The 20,809-nt window shown below is 45.6% G+C and overlaps 1 protein-coding gene across 3 annotated transcripts in view; it reads left to right on the plus strand.

The window, feature by feature from the left end:
• ARFGEF2 (ADP ribosylation factor guanine nucleotide exchange factor 2) overlaps nt 1-20,809 on the plus strand; it is an 81,367-nt gene that overhangs the window by 19,238 nt on the left and 41,320 nt on the right. The window contains exons 4-14 of one of the 3 annotated variants that reach the window (XM_061127443.1): nt 2,538-2,684; nt 3,659-3,838; nt 4,196-4,427; nt 9,694-9,762; nt 11,571-11,722; nt 13,978-14,108; nt 15,300-15,534; nt 16,365-16,464; nt 17,162-17,301; nt 18,466-18,574; nt 19,249-19,417. In XM_061127443.1, coding sequence (XP_060983426.1) covers nt 2,538-2,684; nt 3,659-3,838; nt 4,196-4,427; nt 9,694-9,762; nt 11,571-11,722; nt 13,978-14,108; nt 15,300-15,534; nt 16,365-16,464; nt 17,162-17,301; nt 18,466-18,574; nt 19,249-19,417 — 1,664 coding nt within the window. The remainder of the gene's footprint in view (nt 1-2,537; nt 2,685-3,658; nt 3,839-4,195; nt 4,428-9,693; nt 9,763-11,570; nt 11,723-13,977; nt 14,109-15,299; nt 15,535-16,364; nt 16,465-17,161; nt 17,302-18,465; nt 18,575-19,248; nt 19,418-20,809) is intronic. The other 2 variants (XM_061127444.1, XM_061127445.1) reach the window with 2 other exon arrangements.

Genomic DNA, 20,809 nt, shown 5'->3' on the forward strand with positions numbered 1-20,809 from the left:
ATCACAAGCATTATCTTTTAGCTTTTATTTCTAAAAGAAGTTGTTTGTTTTAATGCTTATTTTAAAATCAATGTGTAATAATATATGTTGTACCTGACTACATTCTCTGTTAGAAATTTCTTTTAGAACTATATAGATAAGGCTGAAGTCCCTTAGACCACTGGCCCCAGACCCAGTTGCCTGTTTTGATGTTGAATCCTTTTTTTTTCTAAACATAAATGGTACCATTTATGATACCATTTTCCTGTAGAGGACTGCATGCTAAATATTTAGGCTTTTTGCAGGTCATATAGTCTCCATTCCAACTCTTTGACTCAGCCATAGTAGCTGGAAATGATATCATATACTGTTTATACTTGTATAGATTTTTCTATGGCCTACTTTTTACAACATTGGTTTTAATGTCTGTTAAAACACCCCATGCAAGTAGAGGGCATTCCTGATAAATGATATGCTACCATTTTTATTTACTCCACCTCCTCTTGAGACTTCCCAGATGGCTCCTCCGCCTGCTAGTGCCGAGACACAGCAGACGTGGGTTCGATCCCTGGATCGAGAGGAGCCCCTGGAGAAGGAGATGGCAACCCACCCCAGTTTTCTTGTCAGGGAAATCACGTCGGCAGAGGAGCCTGGCGGGTTACAGTCCATGGGGTCACAGACGAGTCAGATATGACTTAGCAGCTAAACAATAACAACCACAGGGCTGCCCTCACAGGAAGCCAGCCTGTGGAGCAGTGATGAGAGGGAATGAGACAAAGGGTATCTGGACTTGTTCTTCAGAAACACACGAGGGGCCTCCCTGGCAGCCAGTGGTTACGACCCTGCACTCCATAGCACGGGGTGCAGGTTGGATCCCTGGTCAGGAACATGAGATCCCACATGGGCTGACAGGGCCAGGAATAAACAAAACCCAGAACCACACTGGAGCAGCTCCCTGCCTCCGTCTGAGCTCCCGGCTTGATCTCGGGCCCACGGTGTGTGCGGGCCTCTCCTGCTCCCTCGGCCCAGCAGTGCCATATTTCTGCTCTCGGCCTCTCTCTCTCAACCGGTTTTTCTTCCTGTGTGTTGAACGGCGGTGCTTTCGAGGCTAATAATGAGGAAAAGCCAATGAGAAGTGGCGTGAGGCCTCGGCGGGGGGCATGTCTGCGTGTCGCAGGGGCCGTGGCCCTGTGATCGCCTTGGGAGCTGTGTCACTCCAGGCAGGCAGATCAAGAATGTGACACGCCAGAAACCAAAAGGATAAAGAACAGAGCAGCATCTGTCAGAGTCTTTACTAAGTTGCTGGAAACAGAGGGTGCCTTAGAGTTCATGGACCCCAGAGGGGCTATAGCAGATGAGTGGTTCCTTTTTATTCAGTCAGCCATCAGGACAACCTGGACTGGGAGAAAAACATTGTTTCCTGGGCTCTACCTGACCAACCTGGTCGAGCACGTCTGCATTGAGGTCCAGGAATCTCTTATCTGTCACAGGATCTCTCTCTGATGCTGAATATCAACCTGGCTTTGAAACCATCCTGACCTTTGAGTTCCCTTCCAGCTCTCAGATTGTCCCTGATGAAATCCAGGTCAGGAGGGGGGTGGCCCGTGTCCAAACTGATCCATCATCTGACCCCGAGGGCACAGCCCGGACAGCCTCTTGTCTCTTTAGCAGCATGGGTGACACACAGTTTGATAGTGTTGGTGCAGAATTCATTGAGGGTTTTTAATTTTTGGAATGGAAAATGCACAGGCATGATGCACCATTCAGAAAGAATGAAAGCCTGAGCCACAGTATGTCTTAGTCCTGCTCCTGCTCACAGCTGCTTAGTTTTCCCTGAGCTCAAGCAAAACTTGTTATCATTAGTTTTTATGCATCTTGCCTTTTGGTGGTGGGTGGGGTGGAAGGTTTTTTCAGCAGCTTGAGATATGGTTCAGATGCATACAGTTCACCTCTCTGAGGTATACAATATTTCATATATTGACGGAGTTGTGCAGCCATATTAGAGACCATCTTTATCCTCAGAAAGAAGCCCCATATTTGCTCATTTTTGCCGTCACTTCCTATTTCCCCGGAATCCCCCAGCTCTAGGCAGTTGCTAACGACTTCTATCTTTGTTATATATAGTTTTTAATTCCTCCTTTTTTTTTAAAAATTTATTTGGCTGTGGCGGGTCTTAGTTGCAGCATATGGGATCTAGTTCCCCAAGCAGGGATGGAACCCAGGCCCCCTGCTGCGTTAGGAGCCAGGAGTCTTAACCACTGGACCACTAGGGAAGTCCCTAACTCCTCCATCTTCCACAGAAGTGGTTGTGCACTGGGGCCATTCTGCACATGCATTTTCCCCCAGCCACTCTCAGCGTCATGGGCTCTTCTGCCGTCAGGAGTCAGCCCAGATAATGCGCTTTTGGGGTAACCATTTCCCCTGCACCCAGGGGGAGCAGAGGGATCTCTGGGAACCAGAAGTTAAAGGCCAAGCCTACCGCCTGCCTCTTAACTGCTGTGGATGGCCTCAGCCTTGGCCAGGCAGAAACTTCTCACATCTGTACTTTCTGTGTTTAGAAACTCATCGCTTATGGGCACATCACCGGCAACGCCCCTGACAGTGGCGCCCCCGGCAAGCGGTTGATTGACAGGATCGTGGAAACCATTTGCAACTGTTTTCAAGGCCCTCAGACCGATGAAGGAGTTCAGTTACAAATCATTAAGGTATTTCTGTCTGCCTGTCTAGTCTGGACTTTAAATGAGACAACTCATCCCCTTTGGGAATTTGAATTTCTGATTTACCATGTGTTAGTTGTCTCAGGAGGCACTGAGCTAGAGCAGAAATATGTAAGCATCACTCAGATCTTTTGTTAAGTGTCAGAACTGATTAGCATGGACCAAAACAGAAGAGCAGAAACAGGTGTGTTTTCAAAGTAAATAGTTCCGCTAATAATCACATAAATTGCTTGTGAATTAGATTGACTTGAAATCCTCTACTCTCTTCTCTTCAATTTCTGGATTCCCAGACTGCCATTGCTCAGCAGGTCCTGTGTTGATGCTTTTATCACCGGTTTGCCACTGTCCCTTTGTCCTCCCATCCCGTCATCCTTTCCATTTCTGCTGCCAGGAATGGTTTGGCGTGGGATGGTCCCGTCTGCTTGTCAGAACCAGTCAGGATAGATGTGGTCAATGTTTCAAATCCTAAGTTCTGGACATGTTAGCTTTGTGAGGGACAGTTCTGTGCTAGCTGAAAGCTAGCTCCTTAAAGCTCCCTTGAAAATCCACCAGGGAACTGGGAAGCTGATCCCCCCACCCCACCCCACCCTGCACCTCCTGCATCAAAACATGTATATTTTGTGATCGACGTATGTGAGATCAGGTTGGAGCGTTTTCCCTCCTGAGAGAAGTGTCTGTTTTTTTGGCTTTTTAAAAAGCAAGCTGGTAGAGAGCACACTTCAACACAGTTCAGTTACTTCACATAACTTGGGTTCTATGGAGTTAATAAGTGTGTTTAAACTTTTTTGAACTTGGAGCAGCAGGGACTTGGCTCTTGATACTAATTATCCAGTTTAGCTCACAGAGCCATCTTCTTAAACCAAACCAAATAACAGCAAAGGCAAACCTTGTAGAAAAGTTGGGCTCTGAGAGGATGGGCAGTGGGCGCTCCTGAAGATGAAAGTTTTGGATTTTTGTTTCAGGCTCTTCTCACTGCGGTCACATCCCCGCACATTGAAATTCATGAGGGCACTATCCTGCAGACGGTCAGGACATGTTACAATATCTATTTGGCCAGCAAAAATCTCATCAATCAAACCACCGCCAAGGCTACCCTGACTCAGATGCTGAACGTCATTTTCACCCGCATGGAAAACCAAGTGGTGAGTGGTAGCAGTTACCAGCTGCTGTGGGTGGGACACCATCCCATGCTGTGAAGTCTTTCCTGTGTGGCCTCGGTGCCTGGTGAAGAGTCTTAGCATCCTGTAATTAATCCCTTCTTCCTCTGAATTCTCTGCACTCTGTTTTTGTCCTTGCTTTAAAAAGCAGAGAGAGAATCTCGATGGGTTTTGAAATTTGCATTCCAGATTTGCTGTGAGTTTGTTGAAGGAATTGATTTCCTTTTTTAAATTCTGTCCTTCTGTTTGGATATTCTTTATGCAACAGGCTGGCTTTTTTTTCTGTTCCTTATCAAAACGCTGGATCCTTTTAGACTGAATCCCTTTTTCGTTGCCTTTCAGTTGCAGGAGGCCAGAGAATTGGAAAAACCAATCCATTCGAAACCCCAGTCCCCTGTGATCCAAGCTGCAGCAGTGTCCCCAAAGTTCAATCGTTTGAAGCAGAGCCAGGCACAGAGCAAACCAGCGACTCCTGAAAAGACAGATTTAAGCAATGGCGAGCACGCCGGGAGTGGTTCCGCGGTGATCGCAGAGAATGGACACGCCCCCAGAGAGAGAGGCCTGTTGCGCTCAGGTAGGGCCCCTGCGCCACCCTGTCCCACAGCGACCGCGTCGTCTTTATCCGGGGGGCTGCTGAAGGAGTGGTCTGGCGTCATGGCAGGAAACCTCCGGTAGCTCTTCTATTTCTGGGCCTCCCCCTTGACTTCCCCTTTGCTTTTCTCTTACGAAACACAACCCAAGAGGCAGTGTCTTCAGATCCCGTTGTTAGTTGTGAGTGTCTTTGGTTTTTTTTTTTTGGTGGGCGGGTTGTTCCTGGAATATATCTAGCTACTGCTATTTGATGTCAACTGTAGTGCCGTGGGTTCACTTTGGAGTGCTCGTCTCCCGGGAGGTAATCGTTTGGGTGGTCAAGCATTTAATGTCTGTTTCACCTGCCAGAGGAGGATACGGACATCATCTGTCACATATACACAGGCTCTCTGCCCACTTACGGGCAGTTTATGGACGTCTATTTATGGACGTCTTAGAAAGGAGCCAGAAGGTGGGGGGTGGATTCACAGAGAAACAGATACACAGCTCTGTCTTCTTCTGAGACCAAATACACCACTATGTGGTTGTGTTTGCTTTTTTAAATGAAAGTGACCTTCCATACCTGATGATAGTCTTGAAGTAAATAAAACATTAGGCATGAAATTTTTGAATTGGGTTGTCACATAAGATTATTTTTTAATATTTACCTCTCTTTCGCTGTGCAATTTGTGCAAACAAAATCCTAAATTCTAAAATTTTACAAGAACGTACTTTACTCCCAAGTGATTGCTGCCAAATAATTTTTCACTCTCGCTGATGCTTCTACAACGAAGTGTCTGACCTGCCTTTATATCTTCTTCTGCCCCATTATTGGCAGTGAGGTCTGTTGGTGGTATGTTCACTACCAGAGCCCATACTTGAGCAGTTTTTTGTTGCTCTGTAATTTACCAGAGCTTGGCATGGGTAGGAAGAGACCCAGTGTTGTTGCGGGAATGTTGTTCTGTATCAGTTCACCCAGGGCACCCGGAGAACCACGCGTGGCTTGGGTGAACACTGTGGGCCGCTCAGTGTCACGTGTCTTGGAAGGTGTTCAGAAAGTCCTGACCCACCTTCTCTATCTGTGTTCATCTTTGCCTTATTAACTCTCAGAGCAAGGAGCAGGCAGGTTTTTACTGGAACCTTTATCAGACTGTGACCAATCAACAAATATTAATATTTAAACACACTGTAGTGAGCGTAACCGTGCAGATGGAAAAGCAGGTCTTCCTAAGCCGCATGAAAGTGCTTCCACTGCAGCCCATTTTCCACTCAGCGGCCAAAGTGATCTTTTAAAAGCATGGATTCGATCAGGACCTCCCTCTGCTTAAACCCCTTTGGTAGTTTCCCATCCTGTCCCATTCATGGTGACGTCTGTGCCTGCCCCATCTCCACGACACCCAAGGCCCTGTGTGTGCCGCCCCACCCCCCTCCCTGTTCCCTTCCTCCGCTTCCTTTCCCCTGTTTGTTACAGGATGTGCAGGTGGTGGTTCTGGTCCTTGAAAACGCAGTGCTTGCTCTTGGTACCTTGGCACCTACATCCCTTCCTTACCCCGCCTTCGTCTTCAGGTCTCATTTCTAATTGACCCCCTCTCTGAAGCTCCCCATCACTCTGTCCCATCACCCTCTCTTATTTTCCTCATGGATCACTACTCCAGATCACTGAAGAGTTTGTCTTCACTTGTTCCTGGCCTGAGGCATCGGCCACCCTGTTCACCACAATATTCCCAACACCTGGTCTGGTGCCTAGGACACATACTCAGTAAATACCTTTTTTACTGAATGGAGTCGGGGGGCAGGGGGGCAGGATTTGATTTCTAGAATATGGTTTTACAGAAACCCAGGAACCTAAAATTCTAACACAGAATGCTTTACACTTAGCATATTGCTGTGGATTATGTTGCCACAAGGCATAATACACCCCATGAGGCTTCTCCCAAGATCGTGGGCATCAGAGTGCCTGTAGGAATCAGACCACAAACCTGCAAGCGGTAGTTCAGAGTGGAGGTGCACCGTCGCCCTTGAGAGGGACAGGCCTCCAGTTGTCCAGATGTGGCTCTAAAGAAAGAACGAGGCCTTCAGGAGAACCAGATGAGGCACCTGGGAGGAAGGGGAGCCTGAGAGGCAGGTGGCAGAGCTTGCTGGCCGACAGACACAGCGCCCTGGGCTCGAGTCCAGGCTGCCGAGACTCCTGGGGGCTCCAGTGCCTCTGTGACCAAGATGACCTGTCCAGCGCTCCTCTTGGTTCCCTCCCGTGGACTGGCCCCAGGCAGTCACTGAGCCAGGTGTGGTCCTTGCTACCTGGGTACTCCACATACGTTGTCCTACTTCACTGGGAACCCTCCCCGGCCTTCCTGAGGTAATGTGCCTCCCAGTGGAATTTGTGTGGATGACGGCTCGACAGCTCAGCAGCAAACCAGAGGATCTTCCTCCCCTTGGCAGTTTTCCACCCCAGGTTGATAAATTGATAATCCGTCAGTCTTATCAGCCTGTGCAAGAAGTGGATCAGATTGCTGTTTGTAAATTCACAAAATGAGATCTTTGAACCTGCAACATGCTAGCTTCTGTGAACCTTAAGGCATGGCCAACAGGGTTCCCTAGGGACCTCACCCTATTTGTCCATTCAGTCCTCCAAATACCCAGCTGTTCTTGTCAGTTATTTTGAAAACAGGTTTATTGAAATTCAGTTCTGTAAATTCACCTGTTTAAAACATACAGTTCAGTTCTTTGTAGTATGTTGACACAGTTGAGCAACAATCACCACAGTCCGTTTTAGATAATTTTTATCACACCCAGAAGAAACCCTGTACCCAAGAACAGTCACTTCCTGTTTTATTTTTATTTTTAAGACTCTTACTTTTTAACTCCCAGCATTAGACTTAAGCATTGACACACGTGTACAGCTAATATGTTATGTAGTATTGTAGGTACACAGTTACCAGTGTGCTCACAGATGTCTTTGCTCACTCTTTTTGTCTTGCATCCCATTCATTAAGGGAAAAACAGCCCAACAACATACCAAGCCTGCAGCTCCTCTGATGAAACATATTCATCAGGCTGCTAATTTTTGCGGGTTGATTGTGTACAGGGGACTTCGGAATGTTTAGTAGAGATTAGACCCTGTCATCACAATTCTGTTAAATCATAGCATCAGAGAATGTTGGAACTAGAAAGGAACTTAGAAATACCTAGACACGTGAGACATGTGTTGACCAAATCATGGTCTAGACGAGATGATTTTAGATCACTCATAGGTGAATGGTTTTTAATAGTTATACATTTGTTCTAGCATGCATTAAGAAAGTGTGATTAGTGTTTGAAGCCTTTGTTTTGTGAATATTAATTATTGCTTACAGTGAGTTAAAGAGCACTGTTACATATATATGTAATATAATAAATGGTGCATGAAATGACAAAAATTATGAAGGTTGTGTGAGAACGACTGAAGTATAGGTGTTGTAGCCACGCGTTCCGGGAAACAGACTCACTCAGGACAGTGCAGCTAGTGGAAGGCAGTTTATTACACCTGCGGGCCCAAGGCAGAGTCTCCTCTTGGCCAAGGACCCCGACCAGTTTTTGTGAAAACCTTATATACCCTAAGTGTATAAGGTTCTCTGAAACTAGTCTGAACAAAGGAAAAACAAAAATACGATCAAAGTTAACCCGTGACTCATATGCCTTAAGCCTAGGTAGCCAACAGTGGGCAATTATCAATAGGCTTGTGGTCATACCCCAATAAGCATAATAGAGTGTATGATTCTATTTGATTATACAGATAATTAGGGTATTCCTTTAGGTGATGGAGAGCCCTGGGGCTCTTCCTTCTGGGGACCTGGTTTTCCAGTTGGTATGTCGTTTCCATAGATACTGGGCATAGAGCTCAGAGTCCACAGTCCGGCCCAAGACGGAGTCCTGCTTTCAAGATGGAGCCTGTTCTGTTTCCTCCTTCATAGGTAACACTGATCTAGACTGAATCGTCTTATTTAGATGAAGAAACAGGTTTAGAAGATTTTGCCTGTGACTGAGGGCTTTTCTAACCTCCATTCAGGTTCTTCTTGCCCTCTAAGAAGAGCATTTGCTGTTGTTTGCTCGCTCAGTTGTGTCTGACTCTTTTGCAACCCTGTGGACTACAGCCCGCCAGGCTCCTCTGTCCATGGGATTGCCCAGGCAAGAATACTGGAGGGGACTGCCATTCCTTCTCCGGGGATCTCCCTAACCCAAGGCTCAAACTCCTGCCTTCTGCACTGAAAACCAGATTTATCAGCCCCATGAGTTTAGTGCTCTCCAGCGTGCAGGCTGGCGCATGAGTCTGGGCTCACTGAGGTCACTCCTTTGATGTGTGTCTTGGCGCTCTGGCTCCAGTCCGCTGTGTGTTCTACCCTGCGTCCCCTCGGGGAGCGCCCATTGCGGGGTGGCTGAGGGCTCCACGACCTTCGTCTCCACCATGAGCTCCCTCAGGGCCTACCGCAGAGGGTGTCTGCAGTGGTTTGATGGCTGCAGCATCCTTTGTTTACTGATCTCCTGTGTGGGGCAGCATTTTTCTTTCACTTGGGGTAAGTGCCCGATGGAAAAGAAAACACTTCTTGTTGCTTCTCCAGGACCAAAGGCAGAAAATCATGGCCTGATTGGAAAATCGTTGTTAAAGAAGCATTTAAAGGGTTATTTTGGTTTTCTTTAACATCATGGCCCTTAATATTTACTTCCAGAAGACTAGTTGAGTGCTTGTTTACTGATTCTCCCAGAACTAGTTTTCTACCAGAACAACTGGTAGCGAGCCTTCTCCACTTAAACAGTTACTCTTCTCCACTATCACGTGAGAAATCTCATGCTAAGTTCTGAGTTTACACTGTGGGAAAAGGAGGCAGCCAAAGGCACACCGTTTACCAAGGCTCTGGGGACATGAGGTGAAGGGGCAAGATGACGCTGCCCCTTTTGTTCTGTCAGAAGCCACAGATGGATGATACCCAGCTGCTGCCTGCAGCCCGGGGGTGGTGGAGGGGCCCTGGGCCGGCACCTGTGACTCAGGAAGGAAGAGTGTGAGAGACCTTGGGGTCTCGGAGTTCCACGGAGGGGAACCACGTCACAGCAGCTGCTGCCCCCAAGTTTCCAAATTTCCTGGGACGTGGTCAGATTTGGCTTTGGAGAGAGCTTGTTTGCACTCTTGCTTCGGCCTGTGACTCTGGAGAACCCTGACTTAATCTCCGCCTGACTTCACTTGCCTTGGAAGTGCCCACACACATGTGTTAGCGTTTGTGTATCTGGTGTGTGTGTAGGGACTGAAGACGGAGCCCAGGAGGTGGTGAAGGAGATCTTAGAAGACGTGGTCGCGTCTGCGGTTAAAGGTGAGGACCCGGCGCCCGGCCTCTCCTCCTCCCACTCCTCCACGCGAGTCCTCAGCCAGGGGCGCTAGTGGTGAGTGCACCACGGCCACCACCCCTGCACACCCACGGAAACTGGGTCGGCCCCTCTTTAATCAGGAGTTTGGAAGTCACCTGTGACTCGGGGTGGGTTTCCCTCTCCCTCAGGTTGGGTTCGGGACCGGTCTGCCAGTGTTAGAGCTGGGTGCGCCACTGGAGACGCAGAGGTCCGCGCCCTGCAGGGCCAGGTTTCCCCAGGAGTGGGCGGGGAGCCCTGAGGCAGTGACGCTTCCCGCCTAGACAGTAACGTGTCCAGGGGACAGTCCCCGTGTCAGCAGGTGTCAGATGCAGAGGAGCTCTGTTGGTTTTGTTTGACTTCGTTCATAACTACCTCAGTTTGTGGTGTAGTTTCAGTGGAATTAGCCTTGTGTAGCTCAGAATGACTGTTAGGTGATTTTTCCTTTTGTTTTTACCCCAACTCTTAGGTTAGTGGTCACGTGCTGAACACTGAGCTTCAGGGTCAGTAAGCCATTAATGGGTTGGGAAGTCAATAAATTAGTGGTTCGTAGTCCGTGTTTTTAAATGGAAGAGATTAAAACAAAAACAGGTACAAACTGAATGTCTCGCATGTAGTAGTGTTAAGCACTGTTCCATGAAACATGTTTCAGTGATTTATCTTTGTGCACACATGTAACTAAGTCCTGACTTTTAAAATGTATCTCTTAACGAGGGAGGGTCAAGGTCAAAGAGTTTTGACCCACTGCTCAAAGCCCTGTCCTTTTGTTAATTTAAGGTACCCCCAAGCTATAGTCACAGATTTCATTGTTGGTTTAACTCTTTGTAGAGATGTCTTTAAAAATAAAATAATTTTATTTCATGCCTTTAGATTTTTCTTTCCTGGGGCCAATATATGAATATATGAAGTTCTTACATGGTGAACCTTGTCTGTCTTGCTCATACTGTATCCCCCAGCCCAGCCTAGAGCTTGGCATATAGTAGGCACCTGATAAATATTTGTTGAATATGCTTCAGAAACTATTTTTGAAGATTGTGCTACTGAATTGTTTGGTGTCCCTTAAATATATTAATATAACAATCTACATGGTAAATTTCTCATAGAGTTCACCTGTTCTGCTAGTCATCAGATATGCTTTCTTTCATTAAATGATGGGATCCATTTAATTCTGTGTCTTTTCCTTTTCCACGTGGCTGCCAGGAAGCTCAGATCTCTTTTATTTTTTTTTTTGTTCCTCCTGTGACTAAGGTTTTCTATAGCTATCAACCTCTCTTCATTTATGTGACTCATGTTTTCTAACCCCTACATTGGTAACCCATCCTGTGCATTTCTGTTTAGCTGCTTCTAATTATCTTCAGAAGTAGGTAAGGGTGGACAGGGCTGCGATATTGCACATTTCTGGAGGTACCATTGACCCAGACTACAGTATAAAGTGACCTGGGAGTGGGGCTGTGGGTAACAGACACATAAAGCCAGAAAGGGGAAAAGCAATAGCCTGAAGGTTATGTGAGTAACTTCTTCGGACTTCTCTGGTTAAGACAACGTGCTCCTAATGCAGGAGGTGCAGGTTCAATCCCTGGTCAGGGAGCTAAAGTCCCATATGCCTCATGGCCAGAAAACCAAAACATAAAACAGAAACGATGTTGTAATAAATTCAATAAAGACTTTAAAAATGGTCCACACCAAAAAAAAACCTTTAAAAAAACAACGTCTTGGTGTCAGGCCATCTTTTGGGGTAAGTACTGACTTGATGATGACTTTTGCATTATATTTTAAGAAGCAGCACAAAAGCACGGGCTGACGGAGCCCGAGAGGGTCCTGAGTGAACTGGAGTGCCAGGAACGAGCCGCGCCCCCCGCAGCTGATGAAAACTCCCAGACCAACGGGATAGCGGACGACAGGCAGTCCTTGTCATCAGCAGATAACCTGGTGCGTCGGTGATCTTCCCATCAGACTCGTTTCGATGTTTACTTTTTCTGTAAGATGCAGAATTGTATCTCTGTCAGAAGAAGCCAGTGAAAACCAGTAAGCCCTGTTCAGTTAAATTTAGTCACACCATCCTGTCCTGGTATTCTGTGTGTTCTTGGAACATGCTAGTTAATGCTGGTGGTATGTGACGTTGTTAAACCCTATTTATTCAGAACTTTTAAAAACTTCACATTTCTTGCCCTTTTTCTTTTCTCTCAAAATGGTATACATTGATTACAGAAAGAATAAGGGAAATAGAGAGAAGGGAAAATAAGGAAGTAGAAGTCATCCATAATCTAACCCAGAGATAACATTTGTTAAGGTTTTACTTACACTGTAGATTTTCCTCTCCCTCCCATGTTTAAACCATGTAAGTGTAATAATGTGATATACATGCTGTTCTGTAACCCGCTTTTTAAATTTAAGGCACATTATGAGCTTCCTTTCAGGTACCCTTAAGTATGTCTGCTACATTATTTCCTTAGATGGCTTTGTTGTTCAATTGAAAATGCTATATATAAGCATTCAAAACAGGAAGAAATATGATCTGAACTTGCCTCCTGAACTCACTGAGTCTCTACCTTTTCCCGTGTGTCTCAGCCGTTAAATGATCACACACACACACAAGAGCCTTTTTATGTATTTCTTTTTCCTATTCATCACCCTGTTTCATGGAATTTTAGTTACTGATAAACTAGACATCTGTTTATGTACTGTATGTGTATCCACTTAATACATAAAAATAATAAGATTTTCTGTACAACTATTCCCTACTCCACCCGCCCTGAGCCAGTTGCCCCGTCTCAGTCTGTTTAGGCTGCTGTGATAGAATACTGTGTACTGGGTGCCTTGTAAACAACGGGAATGGGTTTCTCACAGTTCTGGAGGCTAGGAAGCTCAAGGTCAAGATGTTGACAGTTTCAGTGTCACTATCTGGTGAGAGCCTGTTTCCTGGTTCATGGACAGCCGTCTTCTTACTCTGTCCTGGCAGAAGGGGCAGGGGAGCTCTCTGAGGCCTGTTTAATAAGGGCAGTAATCCCATCCGTGAAGGCTCCACCTCAAGACCTACTCACTGTCAAAGGCCCATCTCCAAATTCCTTCGCATTAGGGATTAGGTTTTGACATAAGAAGTTCAGTGAGGGGCTCACAGACATCCAGTCTATAGCAGTCCCCTTGGGGTTCTGTCATCCCCATTAAGGCACCAGTGGGGGGATGATTTGGGAGACTAGGATTGACGTATATCCACTATTGATTTGTGTATAAAGTTAGGTAACAGTGAGAACCTACTGGATAGCACAGGGCTCTGTGGGCACCTCAGTGGGAGGGGAATCCAAGAGAGGGGTGTGTGTGTACGTATGGTGATGTGCCTTGCTGTGCAGTGGAAACTGACACAACCCGGGAAAACAGCTATACTCCAGGAGAAGATTCTTTTAAAAAGAATGCACGTATATAGGGATGTGTGTGAATTCACACACGGTATTTGTGTCACATATTAGACTGCAGCTTGCTTTGTTCCCTCAACACTTTTATGGACGTATTTTCACATCAGTAGTACGTATATGTCTGACTAATTTTTTAATGGCCACGTGACAGTCTATCATGGATTACCATAATCTATTTAACCAGTTCCCTATTAGGTTTTTGGATTATTTCAGTTTAATCATAGGAGACAGTTCTACAGTGAACATCCTTGTAAATAGATCTTATTCTTTTGTGACCCCATGGACTGTAGCCCACCAGGCTTCTCAGTCCCTGGGATTTCCCAGACAAGAATACTGGAGTGGATTGCCATTTCCTTCTCCAGGGGACCTTCCAGACCCAAGGATGGAATCCATGTCTCCTGCATTGGCAGGCAGATTCTTTATTACTGAGCCATCTGAGAAACCCAACAGTATTCTTAGGAATATCTTTTTTGCCCAGACGAATATAATTATCTGTATTCATTTTGGGTTTTTTATGATTTAACCTTTGCTCATTTATCATTTTAAACCACTTACACCCACGTTTTGAAGAACAAGGAAGGAAGTTTTAGAATTGCTGTGACAACTCCCCCAGAAGCTCCTGTTTTGACATATTATTTCGTCCCCCACATCCTTCACCTCCCCCAGTGAATAAATAATTTACATTTTCATGAGATAATTACATTTCTTATTTTTGAAAAGAGTCATCCTTTTGTTTGGACACTTTGATTTTTCTCATCTTTGTTCTAATCTTAGGAATCGGATGCTCAAGGACATCCAGTGGCCGCCAGGTTCTCCCACATTCTGCAGAAGGATGCCTTCCTGGTGTTTCGCTCCCTGTGCAAGCTGTCCATGAAACCCCTTGGCGAAGGCCCCCCAGATCCAAAGTGAGCTGACAGCAGTTCTTGGCCGTCTATAATCCTGATGATCCAGGAGGATCTTAGGGGCGCCAAGAAACCCCACTGCCTTGTCCCCTGGTTGATGTAAATGCAGCGATTTACAGGATGGTTTTACAATGTTTTCAGGCTCATGAAGGTCCCACAGTCCTCTCATCATAGATTGTGTGCCCACCAACCAAGATTATTGGGCCCAATTTTGCTTGCCTTGGTTTATATACTAAAAACAATCGTTCGGTTGAATATTCACCCTCTTTCTCCTGACTGATGAATTTAATCTTCTGAAGGTGAGGGTCCCCCACCTGGATGCATACAGAACCTTAATTTCTTGCCCTGAATGGAAACTTCTGTTTTCGTGGATACAAATTTATGCCCCAGATTCAACCCAGAGAAGCCAGACCTTTAGAGTGAAGGATGTACCACAAGGAAGGTAGTGCTGTGGGGTGTCACAGCAGAAGTTTTGGAGCCACGGGGAGCTGCCTTCAGCCCTGGCTCGCTTGAGACCAACTTCATGGCTGCAGGAGCTACTGAACCTCATCTGGAAAATGGGAATATGGAAAATCAACTCATAGGATCATTTACCTAAAATGATAGAATGACATCCTGAGCACAGGGCCCAGTACTTCACGATAGTTTATAGTCGCTGTTATTGTCATTATTACTAGTTGATAATAACAGTCCTCTTCTGTTGAGAATATGATGACCATTAGGGAAGAGACTCATGAAGGTTTTCCTTTCTTTCCATCCCTGTGGGCAGGGATGGGAGCCTGAGGCAGGTAGATGAAGAGCCCTGTTCTTGCTGTCTCTAAACATAAGAGCGGGACAGACAGTTTAGTCTCACATGATGGATGTGAAGTAATTGGTTCTATTAGATTAGTTGCAGAACCAGCTTTCCAGAATAGTTTGCACTTATTTTGCTCCTGCTGTATTTCCTGTTTTATGAGTGGGAGAGAGAAACAAGAGTTGGCAGCGCTCGTTCTCCCAGGGCCTGCGGGTTCTAAGAACCCACCTCATGCCAGCTGCCCTCCTTCTCTTGACATTGTAGGTGCTGTTGCTGATTCTTGACTCCCCGGCTTCTCAGAAAAATCCTCTCACTGATAGAGGAGTAAGACCTTCTTAAGAAACATCCTTTCTGAAATTTTACCTCTCAGCGCCGCCCTTGTTTTCCGTTTCCTTCACCAGGTCCCACGAGCTGCGCTCCAAGGTGGTTTCCCTACAGCTCCTCCTCTCCGTGTTGCAGAACGCCGGCCCGGTCTTCAGGACTCATGAGATGTTCATCAACGCAATCAAGCAATACCTCTGTGTGGCGTTGTCCAAGAACGGCGTCTCTTCAGTGCCTGATGTCTTTGAGCTCTCTCTCGCTATTTTTCTTACTCTTCTTTCAAACTTTAAAATGCACCTGAAGATGCAAATAGAGGTATGGACTCCAAATTGACTGTTTTGGGGTGTGTTTTTTTTTTTTTTTGAAGTTGGATGACACTTTTATATGCTGTGTTAAATACTGGTGGGAATTACACAGTCTACTTGCTGGCACCCCAGAGAACTTATTGAGCAAGAGAATTCCTTTTCATAAAAAGTTACTGCCCCCAGATCTTATATATGTGTGCTCACTCAGTCATGTTCAACTCTTTATGACCCCGTGGACTGTAGCCCGCCAGGCTCCTTTGTCCATGGAATTTTCCAGGCAAGAATACTGGAGTGGGTTGCCATTTTCCTACTCCAGGGGAGCTACCCAACCCAGGGATCAAACCCACATGTCTTGGACTGGCAGGCAGATTCTTTACCACTGCGCCTCCTGGGAAGCCCCAGATCTTGTATACCTTTTATTTTAATCAAAGGTTTAAATTGTGTGGTCTTTTGTTGGGCTCAGTCCCCCAGACATGTTTGTTTAGCCTATAAATTGTTTGAAATAACTTGAATTAGTATCCAGACTGAGAAGTCAGGGACTTCCCTGGTGATTCAGTGGCTAAGACTCCGAGCTCCCAATGCAGGGGGAACCTGGGTTCCATCCCTGGTCAGGGAACTAGATCACACGTGCCGTAACTAGGAGTTCAAATGCTGCAACGAAAGATCCCAAGTGCTGCAACTAAGACTTGGAGTAGCCTGCACACACACACACACACACACACACCCCTGGCCTCCCTCCTTGCTTTACTCATAGACTCTGTCTGCTCTTAAAGGCTTCAGGGGTTTTGAGCCCTAATTTAAACTATTAATTGCTGTCCTTATCTTCTTCTTGCCATTTAGGTCTTTTTCAAAGAGATTTTCCTGAACATTTTAGAAACATCAACAAGCTCTTTTGAGCACAGGTGGATGGTCATTCAGACCCTGACAAGGATCTGCGCAGGTACTTTCTCCCGGAGGGGGGCTCATCCTTTTGACTTGCCCAGAAACACCTCTGAGGCTTTGATTCTCCACAGTCCAGATGAAGACCTTGATCCCCTCCTTTTAGCATTGTAACGTAGTGCTGAAGAAATCATTCCCTTAAAGGCTGCTGCTCACCTAATGGCCAGACTGGTTTTCCCAGGACTTTCTGATTGTAGCACGGAAAATCCCATGTCCTGGGAAACCTAATCCTGAAGAACTAGGGCACTTGTCACTGTACTACAAGCCGAACATGACTTATAAGTCACAGAGTCCCAGGTATGAGTGTCCTAACTCCTGATTGGGTGCTAAAGTAAATTTGCATTTCCCTCTGCACCACCCAGTTGTGTGACTGAGCATCTATTTGTCATCAAAGTCACCTCTTCCAAGTTATATGGCTTTAAGAGTTGGATGAGGCAGTTGCTCTCCCTTTTTGATGAGGAAAGTAAGCTGTGAGAGTTTGAGTGAGCAGCCTGAGATTTCAGTGAGTGCCAGGGCAGGCCTAGGAGAGCCTCCTGCATTTCTAGTCCTCCGTCACACACTTCCTGACTGAGGCGTGTCCAGCCTGAGTTACTAATTCACTGGGAAAACTTTTTGACCAAGGAATCTCGTTTAATAAGGAAACAAGCTGTTCTCTGTGTTCAGTCAGAATTTCTAACATCCGTGTGTTATTTTCCAAGATGCCCAGTGTGTTGTAGATATTTATGTCAACTACGACTGTGATTTAAATGCTGCTAACATTTTTGAGCGCCTCGTAAACGATTTATCCAAAATCGCTCAGGGAAGAAGTGGACACGAGCTGGGAATGACACCTCTGCAGGTAAAACCACTGAGAACGTTCATTTCTGTTTAGAGTTCATTCATTTCAATAACCGTTTGTAGAGCGCCACCATGTGCCAGGCACTGTCCTTGGTGCTGGGGATACAGCAGTGAACAGAGCACAGACAGACACGTCCATGTGCACAATTGCTGCGGTCCTGACACCAAAAAGCAGACAGTGAGGAAGTAAGCTGCAGGGACGAATAAAGCAGGGACGACAGAGAAGGGCTGTTGGAGGTGAGGGTGGGGCCGTCAGGGTCACCTCCCTCAGAAAATGACGCTTGAGCTGAGACCTGTAGGACCCGTGTTCACTCTGTCACCTTTCCATAGATCGTGTGAACACGGGATCCCAGGCTAGAGGAAAGGCAAAGGAGATTGCTTCTTACTAGATCCCCTCACTATTCCCTCCCTACAAAGACAATACGGTTTTTAACCTGAAGTCTCAAGAAATTGGTTGGAAGGTCTGTGAGCCACCTGTAATTACACGTGGAGTTTTGGTATATGGGCATTTTTCTTCGACAAAGGTCTATAGTTGTCGTTAGATTGCCCAGGGAGATCCAGACCATCTTAGATGCTATTTTGAGTCTAAAATGTTTGCAGTTTTTAAAAGATGATCTGCAACTCACTTTCACATTCAGCTTTTTAGTTGAGAAGTGCTACTTTAAAAAAAAAAAAGGTATTTTTATTTACCTGCAGAGTAAGCCTTAAGATGGAATGCTTTTTTGGGTGTTCAGGGCATGATGGTGTCCACGGTCATTCATCTGTTACATAAGATAAGATTCTTTTTTTTTCAGGGTCACTAGTTAAGACTCTCTTTTTTTAAAGTGTGTTTTAAATGTTTGGTTGGTTGTGTTGTTGTTGTTTTTTTTAATTTATATAAGCAATGAATGAGAATTTCATTTTAAAAATCAAATAATACTCTTCACTTTAGGAAAGTACACATGCCAATTTTTGCAGGTAGGGAGTTTGTAATGAACACCTTTAAAGATGATCATGGTTTTTGCGGTGAGCCCTCTATGTTTACGTCACCTGTTCCCTCTTCCTTGGGTCAGTAACTCCAAACGTCAGTGATTATCTCATATTGTCACAGGATTCCCAGAGCCCTCCAGACATCTGCACTTAATTTATCTACTGAGTCTCTGTATTTGTCACTTTTGTCCTTTAGGAGCTCAGTCTCAGGAAGAAAGGCCTGGAATGCCTCGTGTCCATCCTCAAGTGCATGGTGGAGTGGAGCAAAGACCTGTATGTGAATCCCAACCACCAGACCAGCCTGGGTGAGAGACCCCCCACTGCACATACACACCTCCCATCTGCCACCACCCACCGTTCACAATAGGCTACTCAAAACTTTTGGAAAAAGCTATCCTGATATAGTTGTCTTAGAATTAGCAAAATACTTTAGTTTGGAAAATACCTAAAGTATTTTAAAGGTTCTGCTTTTTAATCTATCTGGAACTTGGGTGGGGGAGGTAGAGATAGTGTGAATTGTGCTCTAACTTCATTTTTCCAAACAGAGAGCCATTTATTACAGCTTTTTTTAGTAGCCTTTCTTTCCCTCACTGATTTGAAGTACCACCTTGATGGTATATCACATCTCTCTGTGTGCATAACTGTTTCTGAGTTTTCTGTTCTGTTGATTTGTGTGTTCCTCCACCAATCCAGTGCTTTTCAAATGCCTAAAATTCTACAGTGAGTTCCAGTACCTGCTAGGACATGTTCTGTGTCTTATGCATTTTTGCACTTTTATTCTTTGATGTGAATTTTAGCATTAGCTTATCTTCCACAACCAAGCTGTTAAGTAAAGTAACTGCGATATCAAGGTTTTCATGAACTTGACAGCACAAAGCTTATTGTTACAGGTCTGGGAAAGGGGACCGCACAGCCAGACCTCAGATGCGCCTGCGTCCCATCTGCTCATTTGGTTTCCTTTGCTTTTACGTCGTCGCAGGTCAGGAGAGGCCCGTGGACCAGGAGGTGGGGGACCTGGCGAGGCGGAGCAGTGTGACGTCCATGGAGTCCACGGTGTCCTCAGGGACTCAGACAACCATCCAGGATGACCCGGAGCAGTTTGAGGTCATCAAGCAACAGAAAGAGATGATTGAACACGGCATCGAGCTGTGAGTGTGGCTCTTGCTCTGGCTGAGTCTCTTGGGAACCTGGCATTAACTCCTGAAGATGAAATGCCTATTACAGGCGACCGGGGCTGGCGCTTATGGTCAGGCCCGATCAGGTTGGGCTGAGTGCACGCATGAGTGTGTGAGAGAGAAATCTGATAGCTTTGTGTGGTTGATGCCTTGTCTTTTTTGTCGTTCTTCCTAATTTAAAAAATTTAACCAGTTTAGAAAATGCAGAAAAGTATAAAGCAAGAATGTTAAAATCACTCAAAGTTATTACCTAGAAGAAATCGCCATTGGTAACTATTGTAAAAAACTTCAGCATACAGAAAAATTAACTCTTGCCCTATTAGTCTTATCTACTTTTTTTTTTTTCCCTGAACCATTTGAAAGTAATTTGTAGCCATCACTTTACTTAAGCTCTGCTGCTGCTGCTGCTAAGTCACTTCGGTCATGTCCAACTCTTAGCAACCCCATGGACTGCAGCCCACCAGGCTCCTCCATCCATGGGATTTTCCAGGCAAGAGTACTGGAGTGGGGTGCCATTGCCTTCTCTGTACTTAAGTTCTACATGGCTGAAAAATAAGGACCTTCTCCCATATAATCACATCATCATTGTAGAATCATGAGTAAACATGGTTTCTTTCATCTTTTATGCACAGAAATGAATACATTCTCACATCCTGTCCAACTTTTGAATGGTTAATCAATTTTGTAAACTCAGTTTATTTTAAAAATTGATGTTACAGTACTCATTTATTGGATTGGCCAAAAAGTTCTCTTGCATTTTTCTGTAACATCTGAGGGAAAAACCCAGACGGAATTTTTAGCCAACCCTCAGTGTGATTATTTCTATTCTCACCATCGCTTGCATCCCCCAATATGTTCTCACAGCAGCTAAAGGAACCTTTTAAAAACTTACATCAGTCTTGTCACTGCCTTACCTGCACTCTCTCCAGGTTTCCTATTTCCTCCCCACAGCCCTATCCAGCCTCCAGCCTCCCTGTCTGATCTCTTCTTTCAATACTCCTGGATCTTCTATGGGTTTCAGTCCCTTGAGTATCTCAAGCATTTAGCACCATTGCACCCTCTGCTTGGAATATTCTTGGGTCTTTTTCACCCTTCAGGCTTGACAAAGCATCTCTTCCTCAAAGAGGCCCCCAGTAACCATATTCTCTGGACAGGTCCAAGGTCACCTCTGTCCCCGCATAGCCTTTCTTCACAGCTCTTGCCACAGTTTGTGCTTCTGTATGAAGGTCAGTCCCCAGTGCATGGCATGCTGAATAACAAGTTGAATTTATATGGCAGTTATATTTGCCTGCCTTTAACAGGAAATGCAGAAGTAACTACTCAAGTGCCATTGAAGGAAATCCCAGAGTACAGAGTCTAGGACTG

Source organism: Dama dama, chromosome 23 (genome assembly GCF_033118175.1).
Source record: "Dama dama isolate Ldn47 chromosome 23, ASM3311817v1, whole genome shotgun sequence".
NCBI classification, from domain to species: domain Eukaryota; kingdom Metazoa; phylum Chordata; class Mammalia; order Artiodactyla; family Cervidae; genus Dama; species Dama dama.